The following is a 23,418-nucleotide window of genomic DNA, read 5'->3' on the forward strand; positions in this document are numbered from 1 at the left end:
AATGCTGTGTGTTTGTGATTAGGCTTAACATGAGTCTCAAGATAATTAGCACTTGTGCAGTAAAATTATTTTATTGCATCTGGCTAAAAAAAGGTCCCATAGAAATTTTTTTCAACTTAAAATCATCTTTGCCAAGTATGCAAATGGAACATTATTCATGAAAGCCTGGAGCCGTTTTTAGCACTTACATCATTCACAAACTCACGACTGAATCACTGCAGCTGCTAGATTTGAGTCTGTTTTTCCTATAAACCCCTTTGTGTTATAAATTCAGCTCTTGGGCACAAACACACACATCTCTGTCAGAGACTAAAAGTAACTGTCTGGACGAGACTGCCCTCTTCCAAAAGATGACTTCATAGGTCACTTGTACAACAAAGGACCCATATTTACATGTATTGTCAGGCTGCAACATCTAGTGGCTGTAGTAATTATAACATGGGCAGAGGAGGAGGTCAGGTGATGTGGTATAAAGAGCGACAAAGCCCATGTCAGGTTGATGGATGAAACAAAGAAAGGACTTTAATCCAGGAGTCCACTATTTGTGTCCCAAGCTAAACCAATGGTTCAACTTAACAGCATAATTAAGTTAGTAAGTATGTCACAAGCGTGAATTACAGGTGTCTGAGCACTCATGATGCATTGCCGTTACACTGAGAAGTGGTCTTGGCTGCAATTTACCAGTTTCTTTTAGCTTTGTGTACATGAATGTGTCCTGGGAGACATTAAAGACCACCTACTGTCAACTGACATGCTGCTACTGCTGTATTTCTCATGTCACAGAAACCACCAGTGTGAATTTTGTGTATTGAATGTTACTGTCATGCTGTCCTTTGTAACATAAGCACGTCTTGTTTTGTTCAGTTGTTCTGCTGATCTGATTTCTTCCCCGGCTCTCTGTAGCCCTATGCACCGTAAAAGGCAGCTGTTTCTCGGGGTACGTCAGTCGACAATAACCTTATATTTTGAGGTTCATAAAATGTACTTGAATTCATGAACATGTAGGATTTTACTACAAAAATTCATGTATTCTTTCCCGTTTAATATTCTCCGTATTAACTTTGTGTTTACTTTATTTGAGTATAGAACTCTGAAGTGAGATCTGATCACAAGTGGTCACTCAAGATGCATTTAGAAATATTTGACAATATTAGTTGAACATACTTTGAGCTGCCTACTTGTGATCAGATCATGTTAATGCAGTTCTGAACAGGAAAAAAACGTCCTTTGTTAAACCAAAAGTCAACTTTGACCTATTTTAACTTAACATAACAATGTGCATACTTATGTTAATATGTACTTATGTAGGGACGTGAAGTAAGGTAACAAACTATTTTACCCCAAACTGTGATGTCTTTCTAATCGTGCCTAATGAAATCTGTCTAAACTTGGACTTTTTCACAACGTTAGCCACGTGTTCAAAACTGTGACGTATGTTTAGGTATGAGCTGTGTTGATGATGTTGATGTTTTTAAGGAAAACTCTTGTAGGTCATATTAGGCGGTAGGAAGAAAGGATCTATGTGGCATTTATACTAGTAATAAAGGTTACAGGGCACTGGATGACATGATATGTTCCACAGCTAAAAAGAGATCTCAGGAACAGCTCTGTCACAGGTTTTAAAGGTTTTGTCTAAGAAGTTGTCTGTGTGCTAAGTAAGTTTGACATTTCTCTCGTCTTTATAAACAATGTGGCCAATTCAGCCACTGTGGAAGAAAGCTGAGCATCAACAGGAAATGGCAGGGGGAACAGGAGTGTGTTGTAATAGCCGTGGTATGCTGTATAATCCTGTTGCACGCTTGTTTAACAGCTTCACAACTGTTGTTTCCAAAAGGAAATACTGCCTCTCCATGCAAGTAATGGAAACAGAAAGGGCTGATTGATTTTAAATGTGGACAAAAGCACTCACAGGGGGACCAGGGAATCACAATTACTTTGCATGACAATCAATGCAAATGTGACTGAGAAACTTTTGCGTGCCAGATTGGACAATGTGACGAATTGTTGTCACTGTGGAATCCATCAGAGTGATCCACTTAACTGGTAGACACACAAGCATCAGTCTGATGGGGTGAGGGAGATGACATTTTAACCAAAAGTGTACAAAATGGTTTGGCATAGAAAGCAGGAATTTCAAGAATTTTCTGAAAATGTTGTCATCTTGTTGATACTGTCAGTTTGCTCTGTGGTGTTACAGCTGTGCTTTATGATGAAAATGAGGTTCTTTGTGATAGAAAATGAACACAGGAAACTTTTCATTGCACATGTTTTGCAACAAAGTGTTTTTCCCACGCACAGCCTAATTACTGCAAAAATAGCCTGCACCTGCTGTGACATGGTAACCTGAGAAGTGAGTTATAGCCAAACAGACAGAAGGCTTCCCTAATTGATATGAACCTTACATCTTTCTCTCAACGAGCCCAGAATGCAAAATATATCTCACTGTCATCATCATTTTATTCATTTTTTTAGGTGGCTTCTTTTTTTTCAGTGATTGTCTTAATCTAAATATTTTACAGGTGTTGGATCACCTTAAATATTCTTATCCACACCTTCTATAGAAAATGTTGCTCCACATTTGGAAAATATTTTTTTATTATTATTATTAATAATAATAATATATTTTCTTTTGAAGAGAACAAAACTATGGAAAGTATTAAGTAGTATTCAGTGGTGGAATGTAACTACTCCAAGTGTTGAGTAGTATATATCAACTTTACGTCAAAATGTGCATAAAAATATGAATGGAAACACGACTGATTAACTACTGTATACTCTAGTGGTGGAATGTAACTAAGTACATTTACTCAAGTACTGTACTTAAGTACAATTTTGAGGGCTTGTAATTTACTTGAGCATTAATATTTCTATGTAACTTATACTTCTACATTTTAGAATCAAATATTGTACTTTTTACTCCACTACAGTTACCTGCCAGTTTTAGTTACTTTTCAGATCTAGATTTAACATGAAAAACGTGATAAATTTACAATGATTATCATTTTTATAAATTAAACCACAATACAGTATATTAAGTAGTTAGAGTGAGCCCTACCTTTACAAAATTAAAGCACTGCTTACATAAATGCATCAATACAAATAATCTAATAATATATTTAGAATATGTATATAACATCTGACTGGATCCATTCTGCATAACAAGTACTTTGAATTTTGATACTTTAAGTACATTTTGATGCTGATACTTTTACTGAAGTTTGAATAGTTTTATATGAATGGCACTTTAACATGTTGTGTGTGGAAGGTCCCTTTAATTACTTTTTGGGGTAATTTTGTGTCTTTTTTGGTAATTTTGTATCTTTTTAACAATTTTGTGTCTTTTTTGGTAATTTTGTGTCTTCTTTTTAGTAATTTTATGTCTTTTTAAATAATTGTGTCTTTTTTTATAATTCTGTCTTTTTTTGGTCATTTTGTTTCTTTTTTTAAGTAATTTAGTTTTCTTTCTGTCATTTTGTGTCTTTTTTGGTCATTTTGTGTCTTTAAAATAATTTTGTGTCTTTTTTGGTAATTCTGTGTATTTTTGGTCATCTTGTGTCTTTTAAGTAATTTAGTGTTTTTTCAGTCATTTTGTGTCTTTTTTGTAATTTTGTGTCTTTTTGGTCATCTTGTGTCTTTTTCAAGTAATTTAGTATTTTTTTCTGTCATTTTGTGTCTTTTTTTTTTAGTAATTTTGTCTCTTTTTTTGGTCATTTTGATACTGCCTCCAGCGGCCCCCAGGTAATTTGAGTTTGAGTCCCCTGCTGTAGGCTATCCTCCTTGTGCTATACCCAGTACAGTGTCTTGTGTTGATGAATCCACTGCTGAAAATAGTCCCCAATGAATTCACATGTTACCCTTAATAAATGAATCTAAAGATTTATTAAATATTTGCATTTCCAGTAAGAACATTGGTGCTTGGAGCTGATTTGCTTCGGACCCTTAAAAAAGCTCGTCACGTCCCTGTCTGTCTCACACGGTCTCCCTCTCACAGTGGACACATCGATATCCTCCTCTCCCTCCCTCTCTCTCTGGATTAAAGCCTTTTTTTATGTGAGAGGAGTTCTTTACACGGAGGGCTTTAGGTTGTGAATGTAAACGTGAAGTCTGTGTGAGGCGGAGCTGTTACACCGGCTGAAGGAGCCACATGTGCGAATGTAAGTGAGCTGCTTATTCTCCGGTCGATCAGTGCGTTGCTTTGCTCTCGTTGTTGACAAACCGGTTGATTGGAAATCTGTTGCGCGTCGCAGGTTGAGGATAAAAAAAAAAAAAACATCGTGGGTGTGATTCCTGCGCTGAAGAGGTGAGCTGAAGCTGCCCCTCTCTTTAAGCTTTAGTCATAATAATAGTTTGAATACAAATGTTGCTTTGTAAGTCTCAGGATGGAGGTGATTAACATGCTTAATCAGTCGTGTCTCCATGTGAGCTGTAATTAATGGCACCTCTGAGGCTTAAGTCAATACCGGGTAGTGACTAATCACTGGATCAGGAGCAGAGGACACTAGCCACTATTGAGAGGAAGGACTTGCTTCCTGCCCATTGATTACAATATGGGTCCAAACTTAAATCTCTGCAAGCTTTAATTTGACATTTTCACTGTTATTTAAGGCACAATGTGGATGCATTCAATGATGAATGCTGCATGAATTGCAATATTTTGCAACCATTCATCTGGTTTACAATATAATTTAAACGGACTTTTCAAATTTCATCTTATCATGAACAGAAAATGTCATAATTTCTCTGTTAACAAAAACAAAATCAGATTCATAATGGATCAGATTGTTTTAATTAGTTTAAGTGCAGAAACGCTAATTCTAGGCTATTATACAGACACCATCAATTATATTGTTGCTGTTTTATTCAGCTCTGCAACTAATGATTGTTTTCCTCATCATAAAGCTGAAAATGTTCTGAAGTTATTGTCAACAAAGTCAAAATGTCAAAACAAATGCCAGATATTACACTTACAAAGATATAACACAAATACAAGCAGCAAATCCTCATATTTAAAAAGCACATCAGCTTACTGAATAAATAATCAGGCTCAGTGGAGAAGTTTTGTAATGCTGAGAATGACAAGTAACAACACTATTATAAAAAACGACTGAATATTTAAATCTGTTTTCCTCCTCAATACAAACTTGTTTCCTTATTGCAAACACAAAAAGACACTGAATCACCTGCTGATAGATGCTATTAGCTCCACCAGGTGAGGTATACAACTCCATAAACAGGCTGTTATGTGTTGCTTCATGATGTGACAGTAGAGCACCTTGCAGCAACTTAATGATGCTGAGAAAATTACATTTCTTCATGTTGCAAAAAAAAACAACTAAGAAAAAACCGCAACATGACATTGAATATCTGACATCAGCTCCAGTTACACTTTTATAAAGAATCTGAAAGCTCTCCTGACTCTGTGAGACATGTTGGCTGTGTTTGCTGTAACTCGATCATTGCCACAGAGTTTACATTGTGTGTATCTGTGGAGTGGATAAACATTGTGGACATGTAGGATGCCACGCAGGGCTAACGCTGGCATCTGCTGCCTGCTAATGAGATCTCATTAAGACTGACAGGGAGCGTCAATATCACTGGCAAAGTTTGGCTCCGAATCCTGGGCCATGTGCTTGATAAATTGATAAATTGACCAGATTTAATGTTGATAATTTGACATGAATCTGACATTTTTTGGTTCCTTGAAGCTGAAAAATGTTAGAGCAACACATTTTTAAGCATAAACCTGCTTTTGCGTACTCTTTGATAAACAGGTGGATCATAACAAAGACTCTAAAGGCTAAACATTATGTGGCAATATTCATTTGGCAAATGCATTTGTCCAAAGCTATTTATAAAATGTGCATTCAAGCACCCAATTCGAATGTTATCAGATGATTGAATGGGTGTTATTAGTGGTTATCAGCGCATAAGTGTTAACGAGTAGAGGCCTGCTCCACCTACTGGTAGGCAAGTAGGTCGTTATCAGCCCATTGAATTTGCTGTAATAATGAATGACGCCAAGGTGGAAGTGATGCTACGGAGACTGAGACCAAGGTTCATGTATGAAGTAACATCAGTTAACGGCGTGCATTACGCTTTTACGTGACCAGTGTAAATAATTCCCTTCTCTTCCTCTTAACACCTTAACTCCTGGCATTTATGTGCCTTTATTATACTTTTTAAACTATCTTTTATAACACCTAACCAGGAAGTCTGGTGCCCCCCACCTTTAGAGAAGTAGTTTTATTTAGAAAACTGCAGCCTTCCAACTTGTCTCCATACTTATGGGCTGATAACAGCTGATATCGTCCATTCAATCATCTGACATTACAATATTGTACTAACTAATCGATAAGTTGATTTAATGTACTGAGTCCTCTCTACAATTTTTTTTTTTACAAAATTACCACTTTAAATCTTATGTTTTCAAGGGATTGGTCAAAGGTTTCTGTTTTTCTATGTGTTTTTTTTTTTTGTTTTTTTTAAAGAAAGATGACATAAATAAGGGCTTGCAGCCACTGACATTTAATTTGACAAATTCACCTTAATTGCACAGCATTCAAAATGAAAGAACTTGTGTTTTATTGCTTTGTTGACAAATTGGAGATAATAACTTTTTCTGGGGAAAAAAATAATTAGAAGATTAATGATTAATGTGTGTCTGCTTGTGTAATTAGTGTCTAAAACTAAAGCGATTTCACTTACTAACTTACCTGCATTTTGGTTTGCATCAGAACAGTTTAATGTATCAATTTGTGCTTCATTTCAAGTCATTGAGACTTGAGAAACTAGATCCCTCACCATGTCATGCTGTGTTATGCAGTCTATAAATATTTTTTATATGCGACAGGCAGATCTCCTCCTGAGATACAATCAATGGAGCAGGATCCCTGGTGGTCAAAGTCATGCATAATTCAACAGTTTGTGTGGTGCACCATTCGTCTCTTAATAGCTCATCTCTCCCGATAATAGAACAGGTGCATCTCTCTGAAATGCCAGAAGCTGTTTGTTTGTTTGTTTGTTGCATCTCAACAAAGATGAAGTGGAGCGGTACAAATGGTTCTGTTGTCATAGTAATCGCTGCAACCAGATTTGTTATGTGAAACAGGACCGAATCCTTCGCTCCAATCTGTCCGGTATCACATGACAGTAGAGTGCTCGTGACCATTATGCTCAAGTAGAATCAGGATAGCTGAGCCTCTAATGGAACACACACTTCTGCCCCGAGATATAAACATTTCTTTAGATGTATTACTGTGGCAGAGTTAAAAAGGCGGTGTGCGAGTCCAAAATCATCCATTTTTTAGAGGCACTTTGTGTAATTTAAGAACATTTGAAGTAAAAGCTGTGATGGTAACAAGGAGGTCAAAATCTGGTTGGAGCTTCCTTAAAGGCATAGTTAGGATTTATTGACCTACCTACAGTAGATGACAGGCAACATGCCAACAGTTTGGAGAAGCGGGAAGGAGTACCGGCACAGGATCTAAGTAAGGTACTGCTGTGGACGAGGCAGAATGTAATTTAGCCACCTAAAAAAATCAATATTAGTTTAAGTGTATGCTATAATTTTTTCACTACTTGCCGTCAGACATCCCTGTTTAAGTTTATGCAAGGGGAACTCATGTCATTATCTCTGCTCTCCTTAAAGCCACCAGACTCCTTTGACAAAAGCAGTCATTTTACCCCACAGAACACAGGAGGATCTGTTCCATCGCTGCCTTCATTCAGTTTCTTTGTGTTACTGTGTGACTTTGGGGGTTTGAAGGGTTAGTTTGAATTAACCAAAGTCACACAATGACACAAACAAACTAACAGATCGAGGTAGAGTTAGACCAGAAACCCCTGAGTTCTGCAAGGTAATTTTTTTTTTTTTTTCTCAAAGGACTCTGGTGGCTTTGATGAGAGCATTGCTCAGCTTCACTTCTCCATTGGAACAGGCTGTCTGTCAGCAGATTTGGGATTTACTGTGCAGAATATTGTATCTTTAGAGTCTGATAGTAGAAGGATCTTTTTAAATTCAGCATGTCTGGAGAAGATTTCTACCTTCTGAAATGTGTTGAAAGTGGCTCAGTCCCATAACTCTTGATGGAATTGGACACAGACATCAGATTAGCAGAAATGCTGATGATTTCTCTTTGTGTTTGACAGTTTGATTCTCCACAAACTTACAGTACAGTGAGTTTTTTTTCCACTGAAGAGACTTTGGCTGCTATCCACAGGATGTTTTATTCATCTATGTCTCTGTTTTATCTGAACAGGGGGAGACAGAGAGCGGATGACAGCCAACCATGAGACCTACCTTCTTATGGCCAGCACCCAGAATGACATGGAGGATTGGGTGAAAACGATCCGCAGGGTCATCTGGGCGCCTTTTGGTGGAGGTCAGTACACACACAACTACTCACTGAATAACTTGTTGATGTTAGTGAGAGCCAGTTTGGCATTCAACTGGATGATTTTTAAAGTTTCCAGTAGCGTTGCTGGAGGATGGATAAGTGTGTGTATTCAATCTGTGAGCAAAGCCATCAAACTGCTGACTGTGTGGTCTGATCCCCCTGACAGAATGCATCCTTTATGTTGCACAGACTGTGTTTAACGAAGGATTGGAAGTACAAACCTGAGTTGCCTTGTGCACAATGATAATAGTGTAACACCAATCCATTGGTGGGTGCATGGTAGAAACGGGGACTTAGCAGTAATTTGCAGGTACAATACTGCATTTATTTATTTACACAATGCTAGCTAGATGTGGTTACATGTTTCAGGTTTTGCTATTTTGAATGGAGGACTACAAGACACATCATGCCACAATATTTTTATCCTAAATTTTATTGTACTGCGTCAAAAACAGGTATGTTTTCTGGGTTTGTTGATAGGCAGTTTTGGAATCCATTGACTATGGGACCAACCCCCATTTAGCCTTTCGGGACAAAGGCCAAAATGTTTTGGTGTAACTAGCGGATATCAGGATAACAGATATGCAGGCTATGACAATCTCTTTTGTGTGCCGGTCATTGTTTACAGTCTGATTAGCAACCTGAGACATAATAATCGAATCAGAGTTGAGAGGCAAAGTATAGGAGTAGGAATACATTCATTCATTATCCGTTTAACCGCTTATCTGCACTCAGGTCGCAGGGGGCTGGAGCTGATCCCAGCTGACATTGGGCGAGAGGCGCACTCACCAGACTATCACAGGGCTGACACATAGAGACAGATAATCACTCTCTCATTCGCACCTACGGGCAATTTAGAGTCACCAATTAAACCTAAGTGCATGTTTTTAGACTGTGGGAGGAAGCCGGAGTACCTGGTTAGAACCCCCGCTGACACGGGGAGAACATGCAAACGCCACACAGAAGAGCAGCAGGCCGTAGTCGAACCAGCGACCCTCTTGCTGTGAGGCAAGAGTGCTAACACTATACCACTGTGTAGCCCAAGTAGGACTACAGATATATTTAAAAAGGATAAATCGTTGTTCGACGAAAACAAGATTTCACTTGGTCCAATGCATTCCACCTCTTTTGCCGTCCACACTGGTTTACTGTTTATATGCATGCAAACAAAGCCCACTCAAACATGAATAGTCAGTATTACACGGACTACAATATAGATAGCCTTTATTGTCATTGTGTATGCATACAACAAGATTAAAAATAATTATCTTTGGTGCAACATAGAAACACAATACATTGAATAGGAACATAGAACAACAGAATAAATGCATCCTAAAACTAAAGTATATAGATCATAAACTCAAGTGCATAGATCATACAATAAATTTGCTGATTTACAAACAGAAACTACGCTTCTGATACCAAAGTCTTGCCCCTTTGTCTGCACTTTGCAGAGATTAGTCAGCAGGTAAAGCAACAGATTGTCTCCTCTTTTCCTCCTCCATTTTTGTCTCCACATGGTGGGAGTCCTGCTACATGTTGATTGCATCACAACAATGACTGACTTTACCATGACTTGATATATAGTGAGCTTTAGTCCAAGAAATATTGGCGGCACTAGTTTAAATCTCCACTCTCATGTTGGTGTTATCATCCTCTCCAGCCTGTTCATGCTAATAAACAAAGGAAATTAATTTGTCAAACTCACTTACGTGTCAATTAAACCAACAAACAATGGCGAAGCAGTAATCATCCAGTACCCTGTGAGTCATAGCTGAAGTGCATGATGTTGTAATTGCTCTCATGAAGTTGTTCCTGAGATCAGTGTGATGATTACCGAGTGTCCCGCTGCGCTGCTCCGGCCTGTTATTGACTTTACTGGCAGACATTGGCCTACATTGTGAATGAGCAGGGCACAAGTGCGGCATTTGAGACCGGACGGGCAGTCCAGGCAGCTCTCTGTGACATAGTGAATGGATGAGGCTGAGCTGGCCCCTCTGTTTTCAGTGCAGGCAGTTTGATGTCTATTGCAGTTGACTGCTCTTCAAAAGGACGAGCCATTTGTCAAAGATGCCACAAGAAAGGTGGCTCCAAGTTGGAGCGGAGCCGGGCTTTCACACACACACACACACACACACACACACACACACACACACGTACACATATTCCAGGCTTTCACATTTTGCAGTAGCAGCAGAGACCAACTGAACCCTGATTGGCTGCTGAAGTGTGATTACAAATTTTGTGTTCAGAGGGTGACAGGCAGGGAGGTGAACTCCCAGAACAACCCACAGAAGAGCTCGGAGCCCCTAAAGGTTTGCTGTCATGTTGTGCTGAACACTTAATTAATTACTGGCCAGTTTGAACAAACAGTTGGACAAGAGAAAAGTTTGAGAAATGTGCAGCTGTGGCCTCTCTATCTGGATCTTTGGAGATTTATTTCATGGTAATTACCAACTGTCCATTTTTTAGTTTTAAGAGTTTTGATTTTAACTTTAACTGTTGTTTTTGTTGGATTAATGCCATGTAGATAAATACTTTTTTAAATGCTAAAACACATGCTTTATATATTTATGTTCTTTTTATTTCCAGTCATATTTTGTATAGCTCTATTTTAGAGAAAATGACCCGTTGTCCTATTTTCTTTTAAATGCTCATACATGGAAATTGGAATTAAAATAAGTGTGCGGAAATGTATTTCTTGATTTTACATTGATTTTTTTGTTGTTGTGAACCAAAAGTTGTTTTCACAAGCTTGACGTGACGGTCACAGGCAACAAAAATCATTTGGCCCTCACTTACCACAGTTAAAGGTACTTCACAGTAATATATGATGTTTATCCACCTTCTTGTTGTGGATCAAAGTTCTTGACTTGCTCAGATTTGTTTGTATCAGTATATAAACTCAGTTGAGACTGTTTTGTTTCACTGTGAAGATGCAATTGGAAAAGTAGGGAAAGGCATTAATATCATGTTAATATGACATATTTAAGGGTTATTAAAATGCATCAGATTTACGATGCAGGTTGACAGCCACTGTAGTGCAAATCATTCCAATATAGTGGACTACATAGTGAATAGTGAGTGATTTTGGATACAAGGAAGATGAGATAGGAAGCCCCCAGAAAGGGAAGAACCAGATTGTGTGTGTGTGCAGCTGACAGAACCTGAGAGTGTTGAAGGAACCTGCTGAGTGTTTGCAGAGCGGAGCTGAAGTCTTTGTGGTTGTGGTCGGAGCTGGTGCAGTGGGAATAGCAAACATACATATAAACACATGCGCACACTCTTCATAAGCTGGTCCATGCACACAGTTACATGTGACCCAGGGAAAACATTCCCAGACTCATGACCAGAACGTCTGGAGGGATGACCTCGTTTTCATTCACTCACTTTCTCTCATTTGTTCTCTGATGCTCTTTTCGATTCATGAGGATAGTCGTCATTCTTTACTCCGGTTGAGCTTGATTTGTCTTTATTTCACTCTGATCCTGGATTTGGGAAATGGATAAACAGCTTCAAATATTTCTTTGGAATTTGCCACTATTCACTTGTTTTGTCTTATTTGGGTTGCTGTAAAGATTGAAGTGGAAAAATCCCTGAACCGACTGACCCTGAGGACAAAGAAAAGAACACAAGACTCCACTGTTAACTTCTGAGCTGCTTCTTTTCTACGGAAAGATGATTGAAAAACACTTTCTGAGAGATGGAAATGAAGAGAGTTTGACCAACCTGCTATGAAACTGATGCATCTCTCTTATTTTTGCATGTTTTTTGTTTTTGAGGCTGTTTGGAAAATGTTAGTATGCAAACACTTTAAATTCTGCACCTCTGGTGTGTTATCTTATCACAAATTTATTAATAGGCGTTTTTTCCGGAAGCTTACAAGTTGTGTCAGGTTCAAGAGAGGTGAGTATGACAACATGCTATTATATTTGTGTCTAGTATTGAAGCATCAGTTTACTAGTTTTAATGTGATGAAATAATAAAGCTGTAGAAAAACTGCAATTCAACATAAATGCCCGTTGGTTTTAAATGCACAATGTAATTTCCTGCTGCTGCTGTAATTTCCCAATAATAACAATAACAAAATACAGAGTTTTTAGTTACAGAGATGTCATAAAGCAGCGTTGAATCATGGGATTTGTTGTTTTCACCACCATTGCAGTCAGTTCATTGTTCAGGAGGTTTTTACCAGGAAACAAATTATTCGCAGAGGTCTCCTCCTCCAAAACAAATTGCCCCAAAAATGAATTAAAACTGGTAAAAACACAGATTAAAGCAGTTTCACATTTAAAAATCAGCGTTTCTCTGATGTTTTTCAGCAGTCACAGGACAGAGCAGAGTGGCTACGAGCTGAGCTGCTGCTAACATTTGTTCAGCTTGTTTCAGTGATAACTTATTATAAAGATGTGCAGGAGGTTTTTACCAGCAGCCAAATTATCTGCAGTCTTCTCCTTCTCCAAAACAAACAAAACTAGTAGAAAAAAGTAGCGTCACGTTAAAAAATCAGTGCCTTTTTTTGGCATAAACCGGTTGATAAGATAGACTGCAAATTGAGAAACCGCTAACATTTACTCAACTTTTTTCTCTGATAACTTACGGTCCAGACTAAAATCTTTCATCCAGTTAAAGTGGATTCAAAACGACAACTAGCTAAAAAGTGCAGTGGAGAATTTTATCTTAAAACTTGATAAAAAGACCATTTATGACAGCTTCTGGCAGATAACCACAATGCTAACACATGACGCCATTGACAGGCAACCATATGAAATGAAACCTTACTTTGATTAAAATTGCAAATTTTCTGGGCTTAAACACTGTTGGAGACATTTAGGATAATGTAGGCCCACAACTCAACAAAACACAAGTATAGTCATTTTAATGCAGAAAAAGTAACATAATATACCTTTAATCTATTTCTTGCTGTGTCAACTGTTGTCAGAAGCACGTGGATTGTGGTAAGCTCGGTTTAATTCAGTCGGCATACGGTACCTTGTCGTACCACGTGTGTGCATGTGTGTGAGTAGCCTCTGTCTGTCTTTAGAGACCGGAAAAGTATGCAGATCCAAATCTCTCAGGAAGGCTGCCTTAATCCCCTCTTGTGTTGCATCCACATGAGACGGCTGCAAATGGAAATCAGTCTCTCTCTTTTTTTTCCCTTTTTTTTTTTTTTTTTTTTTTTACGGCGACTGCCTCAGACAAAAGGCAAGAGGTGCTCAGCAGAAAGTTAGAGATTTGATCATCAGACTAAGGCTTTGTGGGTGTACATATTTTTGCTTGAACCGTCTGACCGGCCTTATCAGAATTTATTTTTTTCAATCGATTTAACCGCTCTCTTTGATGTTCGTTAAGCTGCAGATGCTACGCTAATGTTTTTTCTAATTCTTTGAAAAGTGCTTCTTTCACTAAAGAAAGTAAAACCGTATAGGACATTAAACAGTATTGATATTTCAAAGGATGAATCATCATTTCAGAATCATGCTTTGAATAATTTAGCCTTAAAGAGAGACTCAGGTTGAATATATCTGTATTAAAAACATCATTAAAGCCTGGAGAATGTTCAAATATCGGGTAAAAACAATGCTTATTTATTGAAGCATTGCCATTTATCAATCTTTTACCATCTTTAAACAATTTTTCTTGTGTTTTTCAGGGATCTTTGGTCAGAAGTTGGAGGAAACTGTGCGATATGAACGCCGGTTCGGGAACAAGTTGGCCCCTATGCTGGTCGAGCAGTGTGTGGATTTCATCCGGCAATGGGGCCTTCGGGAGGAGGGCCTATTCAGGCTGCCAGGACAGGCCAACCTGGTCAAAGAGCTGCAGGACGCCTTCGACTGTGGAGAAAAACCTTCTTTTGATTGGTAAGGAAACAGTAAGCGTAACCGGCTGCTTGGATTTCACTGCATTTTAATGTGAAGTTGATACATTCAAACTGTTGACTTGTCAAGTTCTGCACCTCTGGATCCACATGAGGGCTCCTGTAGGCCTGAAGCCCTCCATACGTTGATAAAAAAACTGAAGTGGGCAAAATGTTTAGTTGCATTTAGTCAGACTTGAATAGTAAAGGTTTTCAATACCAGTTTTGCATTTGAAACCTGTTTAACAGAACAAAGACATGAGGAAGGATCCCTTTTGACAAACCAAGAAACACTGGGAAAATTCTGAAAATGAAATTTAAAAATATTTAAATCTGGCTTCCAAATTAAAGCACAAATGTATGTATGTTGTGTTTGCTTACTCAAACAAAAATACAAATGGTAAAACTTAAGTTGAAAAAGAAAATTTTCTCAAATCTTGTGCACAAATGTATTTAAGGCGCTCTCGGGAGAAAACGAGAAAATATTTTATCAGATGTTTTTGTTTAGACGGCGACACCGTTTTTGGGGCTTAAAACAACAAAATTAAACCACTTTCAGAGTGCGAATCTTAGTAACACTTCACTGTTGCATTTCCATTTAACGGGTTGAAAATGTAAAAGTGTCGCGTACATGTTTACGTAACATCCATGTGCAGTCCAGGCAAACGACAACAAACATGTCAGACTATTTCCATCAGTCAGACATTCAAGTTGCCCTAGCAGCTCTGATAACTATCCAGGAGTCATTTCAGCAGTTAAGCAGAATTACCACAGATAATATGACAGAACAGAGAAAATCCATTAATTACCTTGGGCATTTTTTTTCTTTTTATCATTTTTTATTCCTATTCTATTTCGCTCAAGGAAGAGAAGTAGGAGAGAAGTGTCAACGTATGCGTGAGCTCTTGGTGGTGTTGTTTGGCAGTGCTTCACAGTACCACCTAGCCACCTGCTGCGCATACTACATAGACTTTTGTGTCACCATATGCACGCAGATTTCCCCCAAAAGACACTTGTTTAAACGCGGCATAAAAAGTGAAAACGCAATGCCACTTTTGTGGTTTCTGTCTTGATCGTCTCCATCCAAACAAGGCTTGAATCTGTGAGTCTACCAAGATAATCCATCCAGCTGACAGGTGTGACAAATCAAGGTTCTGATTAAACAGCATGATTGCACACAGGTGTGCCTCAGGCTGGTCACAATAAAAGGCCGTTCTAAAAACAGCCTCTGGTTTCACTCTGCCTCTGTACTGTGAGGTGTGTAGGTGGCCGTGCTGAGACACAGTGCTGCTTTTTAATGCGACAACCTTCATCCATAACTCAGGATGACACAGAAATGCATGAGTGATAGAACATGCCACCTCCACACTTCTTCTTCTCTGCCTCCCTCTTTCACTCCCACCATGTTCTCTAATGACCATCAATAAAACCTGGATAAAACCATCAGGATCCTGGACATGCATCAACACCTCACCACTCCTGAGAAACACAGGCTATGTTATCATGTTATACAACACAACTCATGTCATGTGGCACCAGCTCCCCCCTTCTCCGTCTCTACACATGTATTTAGTCCTTAACTGTCCCTCACCTTGCTGCTGCCCTGCTGCCTGCCTCACCAGCTGCCCCTCATTGGCTCATTAGTGTCTCTGAGCCTGCAGTGAAAATCCTCTCGCCTTTTAGCAGATTATCTCAGATGCCCAGTGCTGCTGTTGTTGTCCCCTCTGCGTCTCGTTGTTGTCTGTCCGTCTGTCTGTCTGTTGTTGTGTCTTGTTTGCTTTCTTTAGTTTGCTAAAGACGACGATGATTTGTCTGCATAAAATTCTTTAAAGCGCTGAAATATCTCAGTTTAAATCGTAATTTTTGGGACATTTTGATGAAGGCCAAACCAATTAACTCCATATTTGTACGTATAGTTTCTACTGTTTATATATATATTTTTTACACTTTTCATATTTTTCATTTCACATTTTTTTCATTTGACATATTCTTCATATTTTCTATTTATGCTGCTGTTTTTTGACTCAAAGTACTTGTTTTCTTAATATATATTTATTTTTATTTATATTGTATATTTAGTTCTTTTGCACCAATACACCACAGCAAATATATTGCAATTAAAATGATTCTGATTCTGATCTGGCACATAAGCCCCTGTAAAAAACTAAATTTGTAGTTCTACACTTTGATTTTTGAAGGAATCACACAGCAGGGTTTCTGTTGTTTTCAACAAGTACATTTAAGGGCTTTAATGGCATTTTAAGACCATTGAAAATGCAATTTTCCAATTTTATAGCAATACTGGCAACCAAAAAGGTTTATGAAGAAAAATCAGAGTCCCAGAATGACTTGTAAATTGACAGACTTGGCCCAAATTGTCCAATGAGCAACCCCTTATTTTTTGTTGTTGTTTTTTCTCTCTAACGCAATCTCTACTTCTTCTACTGTTTAGTGATGGATTAGCCTACAGCAATACATTACACCTCCATCTTCTGATTAAAGTATGTTTATGGAGCTATGTTTATTCACTCCAAACCAATTGATGGAAACTTCCCTAATTACATTTTCTTTAATGGAACATTTAAAATTTTTGCTTCAAATTTGCTTCAACTTGAAACATGGTTACTGTTCGAATCAGGGAACAGTGTCTGAAACAGCTTACACATGTCTTCATTTACATTCACTTCTTTTATATGACTGATGTTTAGCTACTGTGTGCAAAACTCCACATCAACTCCAGTTCTAGATTAAGATTAATTACTTTATTAATCCCACAATGGGGAAATTCAACCTCTGCATTTAACCCATCCTTTTTTACACACAGGTGAACACACCATGCAAGGAGCAGTGGGTAGCACATTACTTTATTATTAATTATTACCCGGGAGTTAAAGTGGAGAGTCGGTCGCAATGGGGCTTGACTTTGGTGACGCTAGCAATGTGAATAAAGGAAAAATTTTGGGTGATGGCAGGTGTTTGCTAGTGGCTTTTTGATGGCTTCATCATGTGACTCTAACACCTTTATTCCCACTGATCCTAATTTGGGGGTTTCTAGCTGAGGCTGTAGCAGGTTTCTAGCTGCACAGTTCTCAATCCAGATCTTAATAAACTTAAATAAAAGTTACACAACACACTTGCTGGCTGTGCTCTGACTGGGCTGCACAGTTTGCATTACTACGTATTTGTGTTGGTTTCCATGATGGTTTCATTTTATAGTTTTGCTACGGTGTAACCAATACAAGTTTTTCCGAAAAACAAATTTAAAAGCAAGACTGAAGTCAGTGTGTTTGAATTCAATTATGTGTGTCTGCTTCAATGACATGCACCCAAAATAAATGATAACCCTCTCCCGTCTCTGTCTTTTCCCTGCTGCAGTAACACAGACGTGCACACAGTCGCCTCTCTCCTGAAGCTGTACCTCAGAGAGCTGCCGGAGCCAGTCGTCCCCTTCCACAAGTATGAAGACTTTCTGTCCTGCGCCAAGCTCCTCAGCAAAGATGATGAAATGGTAGGAAAGAGCACTTGAGGTGTTTCTCTTTACCTATACCTTACATATTTTATTCAGCTACATAAAGTTTTTCAAAGGTTCAAATTGTGTATCACCAGGAGCGAGAAATGAAAAGCTCTCACATAAATCATCCTGTTCTGTGACATTACAGCTGCTCTCCTGGGGCCACATTCTGCTTTACTCTTTTCTCACACAATGAATTTGTTGTTCTGTCTGGACTTCTAATGTCTAAATAGGATTGTTTTCACACCATAAAGACAATGCTTGGAAGCAGCGGATGAGTCTTTCCCACACTGTCCAAAACATCTTTCTCTCATTCTCACTAAGAAGCTCAAATTTGTGCCTGTAATTCTGGGAGATTGCTTCAGTATATAAATCATCATTTTGTTTGTCGTTCGGTTGCCGCGAGCTAACATTAGCTAACAGTTAAAGTTGTTTTAATCACACTAAACTGTGACTTACTGTTTTGAATAACTTCCTGTCGCTAAACGCATGCAGCTTTCAAAATAAGAGCACAGTGTGTTAACAGAAGTGACCACAGAATTTACAAGAAGACTGTCAAAATAATATGCCTTAAATAAAATATACAAGAACCTTTATTCTCCTTTAAAATAATTCTTAAAATATGCAATGATTAAGATGAGTGTATATGATGGAATAGTTGCATTATAATGTGTTAGAGGCACCAAATTTGGGCTTTTATGGAAAAAATCAGAGCCAGCTATTTTTCCACGCTGGCTGGCTACTCCATGTCCTAGTGGAAAGCATGTTGACAGCAATTAAAAATGACACAGTATAGGATAACAAAGATTCTATAATACGGTATCTCCTGACTGTGAAAAATGTTATGTGAGGTGTTTGCTCTCATTTAGCTCTCAAAGTGCACAAGATTGATGCATTTTAGTTTAGGAGATGTTTCTTTACCTGCTTGACAGTTTCAACCGAGACTCCAAACTTCCTCAGAAGCGTCATACTAGTCCTCAAATTAGTTTCAATATGAACGTGGACTTAAAATCATTGTTTAATTTTATGGCCTTAGTGCCCTGGCTTTTGACCTTTGTGCCCTCAAAAAATACATAATGCTTACATAATATGCTGTAAACTCATGTAAACTCACACTGTTCATTGATTAGAACTTGTAGGAGTTCATATTGAATATTGTTCTCAACATTAAAAGCATCTACGTCATCTGCAGGGTATGAAGGAGTTGAAAAAGCTTGTGGAAAATCTACCTCCAGTGAACTACAACCTTCTCAAGTACATCTGCAGGTATTCATTTATAGTTAAAATCATTTTTTTCAATCTGGGATTGTTATCGAGCCATGAAAAGTTGACATTTGCTTATTTTCCAGATTTCTAGATGAAGTCCAGTCATATTCAGGTGTGAATAAAATGAGCGTCCAGAACTTGGCCACAGTCTTTGGGCCAAATATCTTGAGGCCGAAGGTCGAGGATCCAGTCGCTATTATGGAAGGTCAGTTCTTGCTTTCTGACATTTTGTTTGTAACGTTGAGCTCAATCGAACGATCGTTTTGTAATGATTCGTGGTCTCGTGTTCTCAGGTACTGTTCTGGTCCAGCAGCTGATGGCCGTTCTGATTGGTCGCCACGACGTGCTGTTCCCTCTGGATGAGGACAGCCCCACGGCCCTAGAGCTCGCCAACAACAACAACATCGAGCCACAACGGCGGCAAACCACCACAACTACCTCCGGCATCACCACGGTGTCCCAGAACGCAGAGAACAACAACACGCAGGTGGTGCGGCAGTGTGTCTGGGAAGCGCCTGAGTCTCCGTCGCACCGCCAACATGTCGACAACAGCGGCTCCCCGAGGTCAGCGAGCCCTCGCAACGGTGTCATAGGACGCTTTGACATCACCCGCAGCCCGCCACTGACTGTTAAAAAGAACCCAGCGTTCAGTAAGGGCAGTGGGATTGTAACAAACGGTTCCTTCAGCTCCTCGCCGTCTTCAGACCCCAGTCAAGAAAAGAGCCAGACTTTGACTGGAGGTGGGAGTCTACCGATGAGGCGCAGCGGAGCGCTCAAAGGCCCTGGCACAAAAATGGGCACCAGTGGCGTGACAAGTGCAAACAGCTCCGGAGGGAACGGGACCGGAGTTGTGCGTATGGGCATTTCCGGCACTGATGTGGTCACGGGTTTGAACGGCCGTAATGGTCTTTGGGTACCAAATGGCTGCGTCACGTTACGAGAAAACAACAAAACACGTGACTGCTCCCACGGGGATCACACATCCAATCAGAACCGTCTGTCCACGTATGACAACGTCCAGTTAAACCAGCAGAACCAGCAGAACCACATCGCCAACACATGTCTGAACAGCAGCTGCGAGGACAAGCAGAGCGTGGACAGCGCCACCTGGTCCACCTCCTCCTGCGAGATCTCTCTTCCGGACAACTCCACTTCCTGTCGCTCCTCCACCACTACCTGCCCTGAGCAAGACTTCTACGGAGGTCACTACGAAGACCTGGACGGACCAGCGCAGGACAACGAGGCCTCACAGTCCGGAGGAGGTGGAGGAGGAGGAGAGGGGGAGGGCAGGAGCAGCAACAGAGAGGGAAGCGGAGATGGAGCGGGGCGGAGCAGCCGGGGCACCAGCAGCAGCGATAACAGTGATGGTTACACTGTTGGTAACGGACCCGGTAGTCACAGCGCTCTGCACAGCTTAGTGGCCAGTCTGAAGCAGGAGATGCACAAGCAGAAGACCGAGTACGAAGCCAGGATAAAGAGGTAGAGACCTGTCTGTGAGAAATAGTGGGGGATTGAGTGAGAGCATTCAAAGATACATTAAAACAAAAGGCAAATGTGGTGCTATATTGCCTTAATCTCTAATTACAGTATTACATTTTTGGATGACTACAATAGAGCATTTCCTTAAATATAACTGTATAAGGCTGGAGACATACTTGCTGTTTAACCAGGCGTTTGCATAAACAACCAACTGTGTGGTGAAAGGAATTGTTCACATACTTGCTGGTGTACAATGTTTGTTACTGGAGGATTCCACTAGAGGGCGTCAGTCAGAACTTATAGAATTACTGTATTTGCAGGATGTAAATAACAAACATGGCAACACTACAGGAGGTTATATCTCCAGACTAACTACTGCTAGATGTCGGTAGACGATTCATTAAGGGTAGTGACCACAATAACCCAAGTTCTAAGTAGTATCGAAACTTATCAAGTCAAACAATACCTGCATTTGATCCTTTTTCGTACCCAGATCTAGAAACAGAAATAATTGTATGGTTTTGCCTGCAGCCAATAACTGCAAGCTATCGATTTAATGTGATTGGCCTATTACTGCAGCAACTTTAACTCATAGTTGTGCATGGTGTATTTGATTGAGTTGGCAGTTCAGCGTGTGATGTATACATGTAAAAATCACATGGACAGAAAAAGAGTTTTGGTGGCATTTTTCACTATTAAATAAAGTATCAGTATCACTATTGTATTTTTTTAAACAATACCCAGCCCCGTGTATAACAATGAAACTTGACCTAGTTAAACACATATTACAGTTTCCTTTGCTGTCTCCCCTCTCCTCCCCGTTTCCTCCTCCTCTGCAGCTTGGAGCAGCGTAACCTGGAGCTGGAGACGGAGATGGTGAGCCTGAATGAAGAGCTGGACCAGGAGAGGAAGAAGTACACCATGGCGGAGATCAAGCTGCGCAACGCCGAGCGCGCCAAGGACGACGCAGAGCGGCGAAACCAGATGCTGCAGAAAGAGATGGAGCAGTTCTTCTCCACGTTTAGTGACCTCACCGCGACCGGCAACACCCCAGCCGCCGCCACCGACCCCCGCCGACCAGATCGTAACAACACCATCTGGATACAGTGAAGGGAGACTGGAAATGGTTTATTATACGACGTGAACGTTACGAGGGCTCCAAACAGGATTTGGCTGCTGGATGCTGAAGGAAAAGTTGGGAAGTTACAGTGCAAAAGGTTAAAAGGCATGTTTTAATTTAAGAAAAAGGAGGTGTCGGGCTAATGCGAACCACCTGTATAAAGGTAGACATCACCTGGAGTGATGCCAGACTGATAATCTGTAAATACAGCGTTATTTAAACAGCTCACAGACTCATCTGACTGAAGTAAAGGCACAGAATACCATTATTATTTTAATTTAGCTCCCAGAGCTGTAGAGGAGGAAAAAAATAAAATGTTGGACATGAAAACACATAAAGACTAATGAATAAACGCCTCCCTTTCTTAATTCTCTTAAAAATCTAACCAAAAACATCTTATTGTTCCTTGTAATTGTGTATCTGTACATAGAGGGAAACAGAAAAACACAGTGTCATATGTATGTAAAAAGAAAGTAATACTTAAATGTTTATCTGATATTTAAGCATCAATGTGCGATATTTTATATTAAGACTTCTCCTTGCACTTACATGTTTGTTTAGTCTCTGCAAGGTGGTACTGGATGTTCTGTCGGTCAATGTGTGTACCATTTAGATTGGACAATATACTGTATATGTGCCTGTGCTTCTGTGCTGTTTCATTTACCCCATGACCAAAAAAAAGAGCCTGTACTGTAAATATTTTATAGATAATCATAGACACTACTTGTTAGTCTGCACTGTGGTGTTATTCAGATGGACGTGGCACGGATTGCAGAATGTTTTGTAGCTTGTAAAGGTAAATTTTAAGACTTGCACGATGAGTTATTGGCTCGAATCCCAAATAAAATAAAAATGTCTGTCGCGAAATTCAGAAGTTCAGTTGGCAAATTGTCTCCCTCCCCATTAGCAGATGTGTAGCTGCTGTCTCTCTGTGAATGCTCTTGGGAATTTCCGTCTCTGAGCAGTTTTAAAAATACTCTCTTGTCATCTTCTGACAATTTATCCACCTGATACAACTGGTTTTCATCCTAAACTAGCACAGAAAAACAACACAAAGTTGTGTTTGTGGGTCATAACTGTGAAAAGATTACAGCATCAAGTGTGTCAACACTGAGGACTTTAAACAGCCCGACGGCTCGTTTCAGTAGCAAGTGGTGTGTGCATGATGGTGCATGAGTCTGTGCAGGCTGGTGTACAATAAGTGAATGTCTGTAAAGTGACTGCATATTGATGAAGTCTTTATGAGTGTATTTATGTAGCTTTAAGCCAAATGTATACACACAATGTGGATTTGCTGATGGGTACAACATTATGGAGTCCTGGGAGTGCCATAATAAAGAATAAATATGTAAAATAAATAGAAAAAAATTGTGGAAAAACCTACAAAAAAGGGATATATTTAAAAAATAATTAAAATTGAAATGTGGGAATGTTAAGAGAAATAGATAAATAATAATTACAAAACATGCAACGAAACACAAAATATAAAATAAGTATAAGCATTTTCATTTATTTTCACATTTATTGTTTAATATTTCGATAATTTAAGTTTATATTTATTCGGTTTTTGCTTATAAATTTGGCTTTTTTCTGTCTGTTTTTTTAATTAAAAATAGGGAAACGAAAGGTATGGAAAAAATAATCACGATATAAAAATAAATAATATACAGCAAAATTAGATAGTAGTTGAGTAATTAATGTGCAACAAAATGAAATAAATTAATAACAAAAAAATGAAAATAAACAAATATTCTTGGGGGTTTTCTTTAACTGTCCACATTTTTTATTC

The 23,418-nt window shown here is 39.2% G+C and overlaps 1 protein-coding gene and 1 long non-coding RNA gene across 3 annotated transcripts in view; one reads left to right on the plus strand and one right to left on the minus strand.

The window, feature by feature from the left end:
- Positions 1-22,272, plus strand: part of arhgap24 (Rho GTPase activating protein 24) — an 85,233-nt gene extending 62,961 nt beyond the window's left edge. For both annotated transcript variants that reach the window (XM_059358213.1, XM_059358214.1), the window contains 7 exons: positions 8,259-8,381; positions 14,050-14,257; positions 17,629-17,761; positions 18,957-19,030; positions 19,114-19,235; positions 19,324-20,509; positions 21,349-22,272. In XM_059358213.1, coding sequence (XP_059214196.1) covers positions 8,259-8,381; positions 14,050-14,257; positions 17,629-17,761; positions 18,957-19,030; positions 19,114-19,235; positions 19,324-20,509; positions 21,349-21,619 — 2,117 coding nt within the window. In that variant the 3' untranslated portion in view covers positions 21,620-22,272. The remainder of the gene's footprint in view (positions 1-8,258; positions 8,382-14,049; positions 14,258-17,628; positions 17,762-18,956; positions 19,031-19,113; positions 19,236-19,323; positions 20,510-21,348) is intronic.
- On the minus strand, positions 13,964-15,764 carry LOC131992594 (uncharacterized). The gene is made up of 2 exons (XR_009396230.1): positions 15,063-15,764; positions 13,964-14,230 (listed from the first exon to the last, which is right to left on the minus strand). It is a non-coding gene; the product is annotated as an uncharacterized LOC131992594 (long non-coding RNA).
- Positions 22,273-23,418: the final 1,146 nt, after the last annotated feature.

Source organism: Centropristis striata, chromosome 19 (genome assembly GCF_030273125.1).
Source record: "Centropristis striata isolate RG_2023a ecotype Rhode Island chromosome 19, C.striata_1.0, whole genome shotgun sequence".
NCBI lineage: Eukaryota > Metazoa > Chordata > Actinopteri > Perciformes > Serranidae > Centropristis > Centropristis striata.